This window comes from Polypterus senegalus, chromosome 9 (genome assembly GCF_016835505.1).
Source record: "Polypterus senegalus isolate Bchr_013 chromosome 9, ASM1683550v1, whole genome shotgun sequence".
Classification (NCBI taxonomy): Eukaryota; Metazoa; Chordata; class Cladistia; order Polypteriformes; family Polypteridae; genus Polypterus; species Polypterus senegalus.
The window spans coordinates 47,350,176-47,366,032 of NC_053162.1; the positions used below are offsets into that span (position 1 = coordinate 47,350,176).

General features: G+C 38.8%; 1 protein-coding gene across 2 annotated transcripts in view; it reads left to right on the forward strand.

The window, feature by feature from the left end:
- Window positions 1-15,857, forward strand: part of necab2 (N-terminal EF-hand calcium binding protein 2) — a 428,558-nt gene that overhangs the window by 329,991 nt on the left and 82,710 nt on the right. For both annotated transcript variants that reach the window (XM_039763074.1, XM_039763073.1), the window contains exon 8: window positions 9,728-9,807. In XM_039763074.1, coding sequence (XP_039619008.1) covers window positions 9,728-9,807 — 80 coding nt within the window. The remainder of the gene's footprint in view (window positions 1-9,727; window positions 9,808-15,857) is intronic.

A 15,857-nucleotide genomic window follows, 5' to 3' on the forward strand; every position in this document is an offset into this window, starting at 1 on the left:
TACTTCATACTTAGCCCCATACAGTGGCTCCAAAGGGCGAAACGCAAAAAACAAAGTAAAACTAACACAATGAAATTTCTTAAACAATGACAACATTCAATTAACAATAACAAGTGAGAGCATAAAATGAACAAATTAACTAGATGTTTGATGTTGCAGAATGTTCCCAACCTACAGATTTTGGCACGCTTGGTCATAGATTTGGGTTTGAGGTGGGACATGCCTCTCCGCAGGATATGATTATATACAGTACAAAACAGACGTAAAGATCAGGGGGATTAGCACAATATAAACTTGCGACGGCACTGCTTTTAAGTGAGTGTTGTTTTTTTATTTGTTTTTTTTTAGCACTCCCAATTTTGCTATGGAAGCACTGAGTTAGATTAATGACTGAGTGTGGAGAATGTTTACGGCAAAAATAAATAAGCAAAAAAAATCAAAAACTGTGAATTATGATAATGTCATATATATTTCTCTTCTGGTTCGTCCTGCTTCCTCTTCAAAACCAGTCCTGCCCACACACAGCCAACACTGCATTTCTCGATTCCTATTCGTCCTCTTCCAAACCCTTCCCCATGGTGCCTGCAGCCTCCAATATACCACAATGCCGCTTTTCTCGATTCCTATTCCTCCTTCGGACTACCAAACACCTATTCACAACTACGTCTTTCAAGAAGTATTTCATTCTTCTTGATTTTTGAATTCCTTTCTCACCGTTTTCCATTCCTATTCTTACACCCCAGATGCTATGGCGTCCCTAGTAAATACATAATAACATTAAATATGGAAGTTTGCAAGTTCTCCACTTGTCTGTGGGGGTTTCCTCCCATGATGCAAAGACATGCAGGTTAGGAGCTTTTGTATATTTGCCCAGAGGTGGACTGGCACCCTGTGCTGGCTGGGATAGGCTCCAGCGGACCGTTTAGGACTAAGCAGGTTTGAAAATGACTGACTGACATAAAGGAATAAGGTAAAAAGAGGCATGCATCCGGACCCATTTTATTATTTATACTTCCATTCCAGTTGTTATTTATTTAGTGTCACATTTGACAATACTTTTATTTTCATTTTATTTATTTATTTATTTTTGTATTTGTCCATGCATCCATCCAATTTCTAAACCTACTTTATCCTGAGCATAGGCAGAGTCACAGGCAAGCTGGAGCCTATCCCGGGAAGCATTAAGCTCTTTTCTTTTATTTTTGTTTCTTTTCTTTTGCCTGTGCCAATTAAATATCACAAAATCTCATTCATCAGATTACAGTGTGCCAACTTTGCCAGCCATGTAACCATGTTGAAATAAGAAAAACTCAACTGAAATTTTAAAAAGGCATCCATCTTGTCACAATGTTATTATAGTGTGGTCCAGTGCCATTTAACCCTTTACAATGGCAACTGAGCATCACAGTGAAAGCTATTCATTGGATATGGCAAGTTTGCCAGCCAATTTGACCCATGAACTCACTTTGGGCCAGGCAAATCTCAAGTGCAACATTAAAAAAGAATCTTGTCACAAAGCTATGAAAATAAGAGTGTCAAAATACACAACTCTCTACAGCGCCTGCTAAACATTAAAGTTAATCCTAGTCAGTAAAATGGGAATGTGACAAATCTGCCAATCAGTCTGAGGCAGGTAGTCACATTGGTCTCTGCAACTGCAACTTAACAAAGGCATCTGCATTTTTTCAAAACTGTGACAACTAGGGTGGTCCAACACCATTTAACCTTTTACAGTGCCCATTAAACATCACAGTTAGCCACGTTTGCCAGTCAGTCTGACTCATGTAACCACACTGGGACAGTAAAACTCAACTGCACTTTAACAAAGGTATTCACTTTTCTCAGGAAATTAAAGTGGGTCAATGGCATACAACCCTGTATAATGCCAGTCAAGCATCACGTTGAAATCTGTTCATTAGATATACAGTATGGGAATATGACAAATTTGCTAGTCCATTTGACCCATGTACCCAAAGTTCAACTGCAACTTAACAAAGGCATCTTTCTTTTCTCAAAACTAATGTAGCACAATGCCATCTAACCCTCTGCAGTGCCCATTAAACATCTAATTCCATTCACTAGCTATGGGAATGTGCCAACTTTGCCTGTCAATCTGACCCATGTACCCAACTCATATATAACAAAGGCATCATCTGTCTTGTCACAAATCCGTGAAAATGAGGGCTGCCCAACATCACCTAATGCTTTACTGTGCCCATGAATACATCTTACTCATTATATACTGTATGACAGTGTGCCACATTTGTCATTCACCTGGGAAAAAACTGAACTGCCCTTTAATAAAAGCACCGGTCTTGTTGCAACACTTTGAAATTTAAGTCCAATTTGATGTAAATCCTTTGTATCTTATCAAGTATGAAATGTGGGAAACTGATTTCTTATTTCAAATAAAGGACCCATTTTAGTGACGCATGTTATTATCTTCTTAGGCTGCAGAATATTATGATTGGCTCTTAACGTTGAATAAGTAAATGCTTTACACAAAAATATGTAAATAAGAAACTGGCTGGAAGCGAATAAGTTCAGGCTCACATGAAATGGTCACATTCTCCCCATATCTCCGTGGGCTTTACACCACACCTCCCGAAGACTTGCAGGTGAAATAAATAGAGGGTCCAATGACGCACCCCTGTAATGGATTAGAGTCACAGCCAGGGCTGATTGCCCATGGATGTTCACTAAATGCTGTTAGGGAAAACTCCGGTCCCTGAGTTAGATCACAAACACGCAACACCGAGGTGGCAATTGAACCGACAACCAAAGCTTTAGCCTGTATATATGGAGAAGGGTTGCTGTAAAAAGTAACTCCGTTGTTCCTCCTTTCTGGCACATGCTTACTATAGTAACAAAAATCAATTGTTTCGTCTTCGATAGAGAATGCCTCGTGTGTCATTTGACGTGTGTTTGACAGTTTTTTCATGCTTGAGAATTGTACTCGTAATTTTCAGAAGTACAAGCATATTTTTTAGATGCAAGCGTAATTTTCAGAAGCAAGCATAACTTTCAGAAGTGCAAGTGTAACTGACATGTGTGCAATGTAAATTTGACTTAAATTATTCCGAGATATTTTTGACAGTGATCTTACTCCATAGACTGTTTATGTTACTTTTCGCAACTTGAAGGCAACTTAACCCATCAAAACAATTTTATATTAACAGACAGATTTCATTTTAAAGACTGTACAATTTTAATTTGATAATGCAGAGTGTGATAAAGACAATTGAAGAAATTCTCAGGTAAAAAATCCTTAAATGTTTGATACATTATATAGCTTGTGGCGAGCAGCTGGGGGCGGTACCCATCTGGGACGCCTGGAAGGACCGAGAGAGGGATTATGACTCCTCGGGACCACAAGAGGGCAGCCGCCCTGGTTGGTATGGGGGCCACGGGAACAGAGCATGGAAGCTCAACCCTATAGGGGCCTGTGGTCACCGCCAGGGGCGCCTGAACGCCAAAGAAGCCCTGGACGTCAGCACTTCCACCACACCTGGAGGTGCTGGCGGAAGGATTACCATGAACAACCTGAGTGCTTCCAGGTGCTCGTACGGCACTTCCTCCACACCAGGAAATGCCAATGGAAGCTCTTTAGGAGACACCTGGAGCACGGCCGGGTGGACTTAAAAGGGGCAGCCCCCCTCCATTGAGTAGCTGGAGTCGGGTGGAAGAGGACAGAGCTTGGAGGAGAGGAGTGGAGGTGGTGAAGGAAGGCTGGACAGTAGAGTGGCCCAGACTGAGGGTGTGTGGTGCACGGGCACTAGATTGTGCGTGGAAATTGTAAATAGTGTACTTATTGAATAAAGCGCTTGTGGTGTTTGAACCATCGGTGTCTGCCTATCTGTGTCGAGGCTGGTTCCCACAAGCTCTACACTAAATTTTTGATATACTGCATCCCCCATAGTCGCATTTAGTAGCAACTTTTAGTTGCAATAAGAATAATGTAATTTTTCTGCATCTTTATCTCTAACATTTATGGGATATTTCTGTTATGAAAATGCACTTGTGATGCTGTTTGCTACATAAGAGCTTTCAAGCAAGTGATTATTTAGATATTATCAACTTGAGTGGCGGTTCCTTTAAACCACATTCTTTCTCCTTAAATACCATTTAATATGAAATTAGCATTATCTCTGTTTCTCACGGCTTTGTTCATAAACATTGTATGTCATCCATATACATTATTTTAACCAAAATTAGAAAGTTGGAGAGTGTTTAATTTCATGTGACTGTAAGGGCGTCTGAGGATCATCAAAGACCATCAGAGGAGCATCAATCTCTGTTCCTTTATGCAGTAAGGTAACAGGTAAATAATAAATGATAATAATAATAAATTATTTAAGAGTATCCACCACCAGAATACAAATTTTGTTCATATATAAAGGGAGGGGAAGAGGAGTATTACTGCCAGTCAGCATCATAAGTTGACCAAGAAGTAAGTGATGCACCACATTGAGGCAGCAGGGAAGACTTTTAAAGTATTTGAGTTACGTCTCGATTTTTTAGCAGTTCTAAGATGCTCATTAACAAAACAGATTGTCTGGTGTTTATAGCAAAGCCAAATTATAATGCTCAATAAAACTGTAAGCATTCATACGGGACTTAAACTGGGGAGCTAAACACTGCTCGGTGATTTAATAAATCACAGAAAATGTGTCTGTAATTAAATACATTTTCAGGATCCAAAAATGGAAGTCAAGAAATGAAAATGGGACTGATGCACATATGGTAAGCAGTATGGAGGATACCAGGCAATGGTGGCACCTCTTGGTTCTTGAAAGTACTTGTGCTTGAGGAATGCTGTTCTTGTTCTTGTCTTTTCCTGTTTGTCACGTGTTGTCCTTGTCTTCATTCTAATTAGGAAAACTCTGGTAGAGGAAATGAATTAATAGCCACAACTAGAGCATAAATGACAACCTTTCATTAAAGAAGTCTTTATTTACAAACAAATTGATGGGTGAATTTTACAAGCAAAAAACCATATGTTACTAATGAAGATATTCTAGTTATTAATTTTTTTTGCATCTTAAATATACATTAATGGAAGACCTTCTAATAATTAGAAGCTTATTTCTGGCTGTATGGCTGTTTCTCAACTTCTGTGCTCAGAATGGGAATCATGGGAGCTCTAAAATTGTAGGTATATTTTGTCCTCCAAAGACAATAAATGTACTTGTGCCTGTTACTAGCTCTCCACATAATTTTTAAAATTTGGATGTTCAGGCACACATGCAAATAATGGCCTCTGCAGATGACCTGCTGATTTTTTGTCACTCATAACAGAACCATTTAAAAAAAGCAACTGCAGTTTAAAAAACAAAATAACAAAACTCGCAGAAAGAAAGCACAGTCTCAGTTTACTGTGTCCCAGTTTTAATATGTGGGTTGACAACATTCTGTACCACCAATAAAGCTTATGGCCATCAAACCACATCAGACAAATAGACTGACTTTATTATTCCTTTATTTTTGACTATGTGTTTGTGATAACTTTGAAATGTGTTTTGTTGCATTGTTTTATTTTTGTTTATATATACATTGACAAATTTGAAGTACTTACATCATATGACTGTGCAGATATACAAATTTATTAGGTACATTTGGAATCTAATCACTGACATTACATTTTGAAAAAGTGTTTGCAATATCCTCCAGAAAACCCGAGAACTGTAAATAATGTTGAACCCAGATCACCTGGAAATTTTTAAACATTTTAGTACCAGAATGAATCACATTGTCCATAATTCTTTTCAACAGTGAATAAATTGATTAGAATAGAATATTGTACAAACTCTTGGAGCACTGCATTCAAATATTTAGTCCAGTAGTTTGCAGAAGTAGTAAGCAGCCCCAAGTCCCAGTAACATTAATTCATTAGAACAGATAACCGTTCATTAGTTGTCCATTGCCTTGCAGTTAGGAGACCCGGGTTCACTTACCGGGTCCTCCCTGCATGGAGTTTGCATGTTCTCCCCTGTCTGCGTGGGTTTCCTCCCACAGTCCAAAGACATGCAGGTTAGGTGCATTGGTGATCCTAAATTGTCCATGGTGTGTGCTTGTTGGTGGGTGTGTGATTGTGTGTGTACCCAGTGGTGGGCTGGCGCTCTGCCTGGGATTTGTTTCCTGCCTTGCACCTTGTGTTGACTGAGATTGGCTCCAGCAGACCCCGTGACCCTGTAGTTAGGATATAGCGGGTTGGATGATGGATGGATGGATGGATAGTTGTCTATGCTAAAGCATCTCCATGTTGAGAAGGCAATCAAAAGCCAAACCAAAGTCATCATGTTTTATTGATCAAAAGACAAGGCTCTGATTAAAAACCCCCAAAATGATCCACACCCAGGGGAAGAGATATATTATTCGCCCCACATATAATTATTTTTCCAAAGTTGCATTGGTTTACTTTATTTTAAATTGAAATACATTTGAAATGGACCTGAAACAAGTGATTCTTTATGCAACCACAACTGATGTATGCTTGAGTAAAACTATGCAAGCATGCCTGAGCATCACTGTTCATTATATTAGTGAGAGATGTGCACTGAAATGTGAATGCTTGAACACAGAATACTTCCTTCAAGAACAGGATTACAGCTGTTCAAGGACAGATAGTTGCAATGGCCTCTGTGGCTTGTAGAAAAATTGGCAGGTTTACATGAATACAAATCATGGTGTGAATCTAATGAATGCCGTTGCTGTCAATGATTGGGCCAAACTTCAGAGCTTTAGTCATAACGTGTGTGCAGTGATGTAGTAACATGTCTTATGACAGTTATGCTAAATCCGAACACTGTGCATAGCATGGTGTCTATGCTGTTGCAATGTTGTCATATTCTACATAGTTAAAAGTTCATTTCATTTAATGCTTTTACATACCTGTACAACAGAACTATCTGGTGATGTTTACATTAAATTATTAATGTTGAATTACTGTTATTTCAGATTTTATTAACTGCATTGCCTATACATACTGTATACATTCATGTCTTGTTTTCTAAATGCAGCAGAACCCCAAGTTAACATTCCCATGTTTAACATTTGCCCACATTTGTATACAGAACACAGTTTATGTAGTGAACAACACAAAATATATCTTTCATTGTAGTTCTGTTACGTAAAATTAATGATCATAAGTACAATAGTAAGAGCAATAATTGTCATTTATTTATTTTGCAAGTACATGTCTTTAAATTAAGACAATTCTGCTTTATCATTTGATGTTAATACAGAAGTTTAATATGTAGCAATATTTAATCAATTGAACTGAATTATTTTTAATCTTTATAACATTACCAGGGTGGCACAGTGGGTAGCGCTGCTGCCTCACAGTTACAGTAGGAGACCCGAGTTCACTTCTCGGGTCCTCCCTGCGTGGAGTTTGCATGTTCTCCCCGTGTCTGCGTGGGTTTCCTCCCACAGTCCAAAGACATGCAGGTTAGGTGGATTGGCGATCCTAAATTGTCCCTAGTGTGTGTGCGCCATGCGGTGGGCTGGCACCCTGCCCGGGGTTTGTTTCCTGCCTTGCGCCCTGTGTTGGCTGGGATTGGCTCCAGCAGACCCCCGTGACTCGGTAGTTAGGATATAGCAGGTTGGATGGATAACATTACCAATCACAGTCCAGCACTCTTTTTGTATCCCAAATTACACTCCAACCACACACCCTTTTGCAATATATGGAAAGAAAAATTAACAGACATTTGCACGGAGACTTCCCACTACCTCAACCTGGCAATGACTGCAGTATTTAGAACAACAACATGCTTCTTACAGTATGTGGAGGGCTATGTTTTTATGTACCACCCTGTACTACTGCACCTCTTACTATAAATGCAACAGCCACATTACAATTCGAGCCTACAGCACTGAGCAGAGTTGTATGCCCTTGGTTATAAGACAACTCTAATGCAAAAGAGTGAACATCAATGTATCATTGTACGAGTTGGTAGTGCACCTAATGCATTACATTCTGCACTAATATTGTAAATTATGCCACAGGGAGAAATTTTGATAAGTGAATGAAGTTCCCTTCCCAATTAAATGAAATCATCCTTTTGTACTTTAAATCCCAATAATTCTTGAAAATATTAAGTGCTATTATATTTGGCAGACTGCAATATGTTGGACTGAATGACCTTTTCTCACCAATATGTATTTACACTTAACATGCCCTGATTTGGTTTTTAAGTCTCTTTTATATATTACGGCTTCACCCGTGTATTAATGAAACAGGACAGTGAGGTGGGCCCTGCCTGGTTCCCTACTCCTGATGTCACTCTTCCGCCTCCCCTCAGCCCTCAGCCTCAGTCTCGGATTAGTGCATTGCTCCTGCAAGTGAATGATAGAAATCGCAAAATCAACTGGAATGTTCAAGCAAATTATAGAAAATGAAGATCTAAATCCGTTAAGTGGTTCTCTCATTCAGTAACTAAGCAGGGTTAAGGTTACGCCCCAAGGACCCCACAGCCCAATGAGTCTCTCTTGGATACGCGTTAATAAGTCAGTACCTCAAGCGAACTATGATACTTAGCGCGATGAGAAAGATGCAAAATCAACGGAATGTTCAAGCAAATTATAGAAAAAAACCTGATGTAAATCCGTTAAGTTGTTCTGTCGTGAAAAGCAGACAGACATACAAACAGGTCTAAAAAACTATAAGACATTTCGCACTTGGATCACAAAATTTTTAAAACCTTTTCTTAGTGAGCACCTATGGTCAAAGGGTAACCTACATTCCAACTTTCAAGTCCCAAGTCCTCATGGTTCGGGAGATTTCGTGATGAGTGAGTCAGTGGTATTTGACTTTTATTTATATAGATTTGTAACTTTCCCCATCCCTTATGCACATTTAGGAGTAATTTATGGGAATTCATTGTATTCCCTTTTTCTCTATCATCCTATGCAAAATGTTTTTTGTTCTGTCACACATTCCACCGCTCTTTGTCCATAATACTGTATATAAACATTACTGTATAATTACATCTCTTGTTTAGGGTGGCACAGTGATACAGAGGGTAGCAATTTCCTGCTCATAGATCCAGTGTTCTGGGTTTTAATCCAGTGCCCAGACATAGTCTATGTGGTGTGTATATTCTCTGCCCTTGTCTCCATGTGTTTTTCTCTCACATCCCCAAAGATTTTCCAGTTTGGTTTATTGCTGCCTCCAAGCTGGCCCGTCAGGGGTGTAAGTGAGTGGACCCTGCGATGATCCAGCCGCCTGTCTTGTATCCAGTACTGCTATAATAGGCTCTGCCCTACAGTATACCACAAGCACAGCCCTGAATATTAGCCGGGAACATTAGATATGCTATATTGTAATCTATTTCTAACTGCATGCACAGTGTAATGTAGCCAAAAATAAATGAGTGTAATTATTATTAAACTGAACACAGATTATCTGCTACAGATGTCCAATTGTCTGCTCATTGTCACTTTAATGGTGTCACTACTGAAATGCATCATCTGCAGTCTTTCTCTGCTTTGCATAGTTTAAATTTATAAACTATGTGTTTACTTCTTGCTGTGAAAATGTTAATAACTTCAATTCTCTTATAAATATTTAAACCATGATTTTATATTCCACTTTTATATTTATTAGTTTATGATATTTTTAGAATTGTGTCCTTTCTTTGAATTTGACAACATGTACAGAAACCTAAGCCTCTTGTACTTTATAAAAATAAATGGAATTTATTGAATATTATTCCTTTACTAGGTCCAGTAGAGGTCAAAGAAGAGGGCCTGGAAATTCAGATTAAAAGACTGGCTGAGCTAATCGGGCGACTAGAGAACAAGGTATGAATATGAGGTTACAAATTCACCCTGTGCATGGCATCTAACTAAAGTATTTTGTTTCAATCTGAGTACCAACAATCAGTAACTCTGTCCGTGAGTGTTGTAGCTCTTCATAGAACTCCTTCATTCCAGACTGTGTGTATCATCAGCGTGGCCATCTTATTTATGCTTTAAAATTAATGAGACACTTTAAGATGAAATTCCTTTTACTGAGTTAAACTGAATGTCTTCCCAATATATTTGTACTATACAAAGGAGCACATGTAAGAACAACCCCTTGGTGCTTTGGCATGGTAATGACTTAATTTACAAAGATTTTGGTGAATTGTGAGATGTACAGTAAAGTGGGCTCCTTGTACCTGATTATAGAAATCGCCACATTTGCTGTAGTTTAAAAAAAAAAGTAGAGGAAGATGCTGGAAATTTAGAAGAAAATGTTTAGAAGAAAGGAACCCTGACTCCCCAAGATAAACGCTGAGTGTATAAATGTCTAGAGCCGGTCAATGCATAGATAACTAAAAGGAGTGGGACACCCACCAATATTGAGAGTATTACTGTAAAAGATAGGGGTCTGCAAACACCATTCTGCACAAAACCCAATCAAGCCAAGACTAACCCCAAAACTGAAATGTGTATGAAATAATAGAGCCTAATCTGACTTTCTCTGGTTTGGAATAATAAATATCTGAAAGACACACAGGCAGAGCGGGAATGGATTCAATAAAAAGTCACATGAGGAATTAGGGCAATCAGTGAAGGGCAAGTATTAGCTCCAAAATTTGTAATTCCACTTTTATTGGGTAAAATGAAATGAAGCAGTTGTCCAGTAGATATAGTATATTACAATGAATAATAAGCTGTTTTATGTGTCAAAATTTGCTCCATTTCCATTTCTCTTTCCACCGTGCAGCTGCTATATCATTCCATTTGCTGATTTAACGAGGAGCTGGCAAATTCTGAAGTTGGCTCATTGCTCAGAAGTTGTCATTTTTTGCTTGGCTAATGCTCCATGCACATCTCACTGAACAACTTCAGTGCACATGTGAGTAACCAAATGTTTGGCACTGTAGACAGAACTGCTAAACTACAGCATGCAACACGGATGTGCCGATGGCTTACAACCAAAACAACTAACTCCCTGTGATTACCAGCCTTAAAACTTAGTGAGTGTATCTTGTGTATCTGGTTTGACTTTATCTAACAAAAGTCTTTCCACATGCATTTTTAGATTTAGTTTATATATTCAGAATTTTTCAGAAATTCCATTTTTGCTCCAACAATTCATTGTACTTTGCTGTTTTACACCCAATAAAGAGTATTTAAGTGATATATCTATACTAATAAAAGGCAAAGCCCTCACTGACTGACTGACTAACTCACTCACTGACTCATCACTAATACTCCAACTTCCCTGAAAGGCTGAAATTTGGCAGGCTCATTCCTTACAGCTTACTTACAAAAGTTAAGCAGGTTTCATTTTGAAATTCTACAGGTAACGGTCATAACGGTCGATAACGTCCGCCATGTTGAACATTCTTATTTATGGTCCCATCTTCACGAAAGTTGGTAGGCGGCTTCCCTGCGCTAACCGGAACCGATGTATGTACTTATTTCAGTGGTATGACGCCTCTGTCGGCCGCCATATTGAACTTTCCAACGTCACTAATTCTCCAACTTCCGATGTAGGTAGAAGGCTGAAATTTGGCAGGCTCATTCCTTACAGCTTACTTATAAAAGTTAAGCAGGTTTCATTTCGAAATTTTACGCATAACGGTCATACGGTCAACAACGTCCGCCATTTTGAACTTTCTTATTTATGGCCCCATTTTCACGAAATTTGGTAGGCGGCTTCCCTGCGCTAACTGAAACCAATGTACGTACTTATTTCGGTGGTATAACGCCACTGCCGGCCGCCATATTGAACTTTCCAACGGTCTTTGTTACTTGTGGGCCCATCTTCAAGAAATTTGGTATGCGGGTTCCCAACGCTAACTGAATCCTACTTACGTACATATATACGTCCATAGCCTGCAGCTCGGTCACCGTGTGAGGTGTCTTTGGGTCCCCCATCCCAACACCACCCACGTTGTTAGCTGCCTGCCTATATAAGGCTGTCCGTCGCTCCGGTCTCTACATTCCCTTCCTTGCTTCGCCACAGGATTCACGTCTACCTGCTGATAACTACAGCCTTTTTATTTAATCCACGGCTTCTCCGCTCTTTTATTGTTCATTTATTACGATTATGGTTATTCTGTAGGTATTTTAGACTTACTTTACATTTTTCAGGTACCCATTTCCTTTATCGTTTCAACCGTACCCCCGTTAACATGTCTATCAAGGTGATCACCATTGATCAAAGAACTGTCACTTACCCAGTGGTTTCTATGCCCGGAGATGGCACCTACCTTTTCCATTCTATTTGTTACATATTGCACGGCCATATCAGGCTCACTCTTGATATCCGGAAGAACATTGTGTCTTATGTATTGAATGACTGGGACAGGTTCAAGGTGTGGACTGATGATGGTACAGGAGATAATTATACTACATATGAGCACTATAAGAGTGAAATGCTTAAGCCCTTCACCTATGGTTCTGCATGTGAGCTGATGGCTGCCGCTGAATTGTTCGGTTGTTGCTTTCAAGTGTTCCGAAATGGCCAAATATTTTACACCTTTCGACAACCGCCAATGCCTCTTAAACATCTTAGATTCACATTTGACGTTTTCAGTAGTGGACACTTTGATGTTTATGAATGTTTAAACTCTCAAAAGCTGGATGTGAAGTTATCAATGAAACCGGTTGTATGCTTACAATGCTTGACAGATGCCGAATGTCACTTCAACACAAGTCCTGCAAATACTTTTGTAATTAAAACAAACCATGAAACTCAAACCGATTATGACAGCAGCAATCCAAGCTGTGAGATTTGAGGCAAGATTACTATTCACATGACCAACTGTACGTTGCATGCTCAAGAGTAAGCTCAGCGCACAGCTTGGTCATATTACAACCGGAGGGCCGAACTGACAATGTGGTATACAAAGAGATCCTTAACAAATAATTATTGGTATATTTTCCCTCAGTTTAAAAAGGTAAAAATTTTAAGGCAGTACTTCGCCACTGCGAAGCGCGGGTAGTTTGCTAGTACTGCATATTTACTCAGTGGGCCCTTTATTAAACTGTGATCTGGGGGTTTTTTAGGCCTTGAACTCGTCATGTTATCAGAACAAGCGTGAGATGATGCTTAGTGTGTAACATAGCAGATTATGCTGTGTGAGATATGGCAGGCCATTCATCCTGGCCAATACCCCCAGGCCGCTAGATGGAGCCCTCCTTGCAGCATAGAGGTGCCCCGAATGCCAGTAGGGAATCATGGACAGGAGTTATAATGCACAGCCCTGCTGGATACTATGGAGTCACTGCAGGGAGGCCCAGGGATTTATATTTTCCGTATAGCCCGGAAGTATTTCCAAGTCACGGGAATGGAAGAAATGATATACTTCCTGGATGAAGAAAAAGAGAAGTTTTTACCTGACCTGGAAGTGCTGGATAATCACATGGACTGAGGGCTCAGAAGCACTTCCGGGTCGAGGACTATAAAGGACTGTCGGAGATCCCAGACAGATGAGCTGAGTTGGGAGGCAGTGTGGCTAAGCGTCTGGGAGAGGAGGATTATTGATTATTGGGATTTTGTTTTTTTATATGAGAATTGTGGATAGGAGCGTGCTTTGTGCACATTATTATTATAATAAATCCATTATTTGGACTTTTATCTGGTGTCTGGCATCTGATCTGAGGGTTCAAGAGAGTGAGAGAGACCTAATCTATCACAGCTGCTGGAACTGTCCAATTGAAAAATATTAAAATGTGTCCATAAGGGGATATAGATGACCAGCAACAATACTTAGATATATTGTGACATTTGAATGATGCTCATTTGATATTAAGAGGCCAAGAACACATTCCCCACACCATTATATAACCACTTAGAGGCAATACTATTAATACAAAGCAGGATCTCGTGCGGCGCTTCAAACATTTAAAAGTCTGTACAGCAGCTGTCCTTCTCTTTGTCTTTTATTTCCGGCCCCAGGCATGGTTAAATCTGTTGGCACAAAGTCTTGTCTCGTGGGACGTGAGTTCTTGATATTTTTTAGTTTATAATTTAAAAATGGAATAAGAATCTGAAAATCTAACAACATCTGATTAAACTCTGAAAAGAATGATACCAAACATATACATCCTTATATATAATTTGATACTATCCGTATGTATGGTTTTCGCGTTAATACCCCGTATGTATGGTGTTCGCATCAATACCCCATATGTATGGTTATCACGTCAATACCTCGACTCAGTACAAGATAGAACCATGCAGTGGGACTCTGCCTCTGTAGTTAGAACATAACGTGACAAACACGGGCATAGTATTGCATGATTGGCTAAGAATGTTCGAATGCTTCAGTGGCGCCGCTGGATGGCCGAGTATAGTAAGTCGGTGTTGGTTTGAGCACATAACAGTAAGTTCAGTTGGTTTTTGGAACGTTGATTTGGTGGGGCGTACTTTCCAGGACTAACATCGTCGACTGACTTAAACCCTTCAACAGCTCCTGAACCGTAAGTAATTTAGAATGTATCACCATTTGCTTGGTACGTCGAAATCTATCTTTGGGCAGTTTGGTTTTGGCATCCGTCCTTCTTACATCTATTGGCAAACTGATGGCTGGGTATTAACAACGGTCATTGTTTAAATTTTAGCCAATTTCAGATCTAAAATGACCACGCCAACATAATTATTACTCTGACTCTGATTAGAGTCGTAAAATACGGTTTGCCGGAAAAAATCAAATGAAGTGCACTGAAGAGCCAAAGAACTTTAAACAGGAAGCTCTTCATTACATCAGCCGAAAAGGTCTATTTTAAACACAAATCAGTGCCACAATAACAAAATCATTTCAAGGACTTAAAAAAACAAACAATTCTTTGCAGAGAAAGTATGGATTTAACAAACATAGAATTTGTAGCCTGATTCGATCAGGCTCCCAGTCACTAGTGTAGATTTTAAAATAAGCCTGATTTAAAGGGTGACAAAAAAGTGACATAAAAACGTCATATAAAATCATTGCACTTTTAGGCTTAGGATTTTACATATAGAGAGTAGATATACATTATTATTTTTACAATTCAATATAAATAGTAGATCATGGCATTGGCATTAAACTCTTCTAATAGCTAAGTATAGTAAATAGTCATTGTAAATGTGAATTAATTTTTTTTTTTTTTTTTATTTATTTTATTAATTTTATTACACTTCATACAAAGCAATCAAGTTTTTACAAAAAGAAAAATAGAGTTAAGAACAGATCGATCCCCACCCTTGAGAGAGAGAGCAAGCCAAACGGCATAAAAATTTTACAGCTTTTAAACATACCTAAATTAATAAATTCTCTATGCTTCATGAACTTATTTAAAATATTACTGATTAGATCCTGCCATGTTTTGAAAAATGTCTGTACGGATCCTCTAACTGAGTATTTGATTTTTTCCAATTTCAAATAATATAACACATCAGTTTCCCACTGACTTAAAAGAGGAGAGTTTGGATTCTTCCAGTTTATCAGAATAAGTCTGCGTGCCAAAAGTGTGAATGAGTAAATGTGAATTAATTTAAAAAGCAAACTTTGATTAGCCAGATAACTTGTTTTGTAACTGCTCTAATTTATAACCTTCTCATTAAAAAGAGATTCTGTAACTCACTCAGTCGACATGGATGAGATTTTAACAATCATTGTTAATATCAGTTCCCCCAAAAAGAGTGAAGTGATCACAACTTTAAAATGTGCTGCCAGCATTCTCATTTACCAAAGCAAAGTGACCACATTATATGACGCAAGTGTGGACACAATAACCATTGGTCACACAGCTATCTCTAAAGCCAGTATGAAGTTCCCTTTATTACTCGTAAATTGTTTTTAGTTTTTTAGACAATTGAATGATTCAGTTTTTACTAACTAAAAAATAATGCACTGACTGAATAACCCATGATA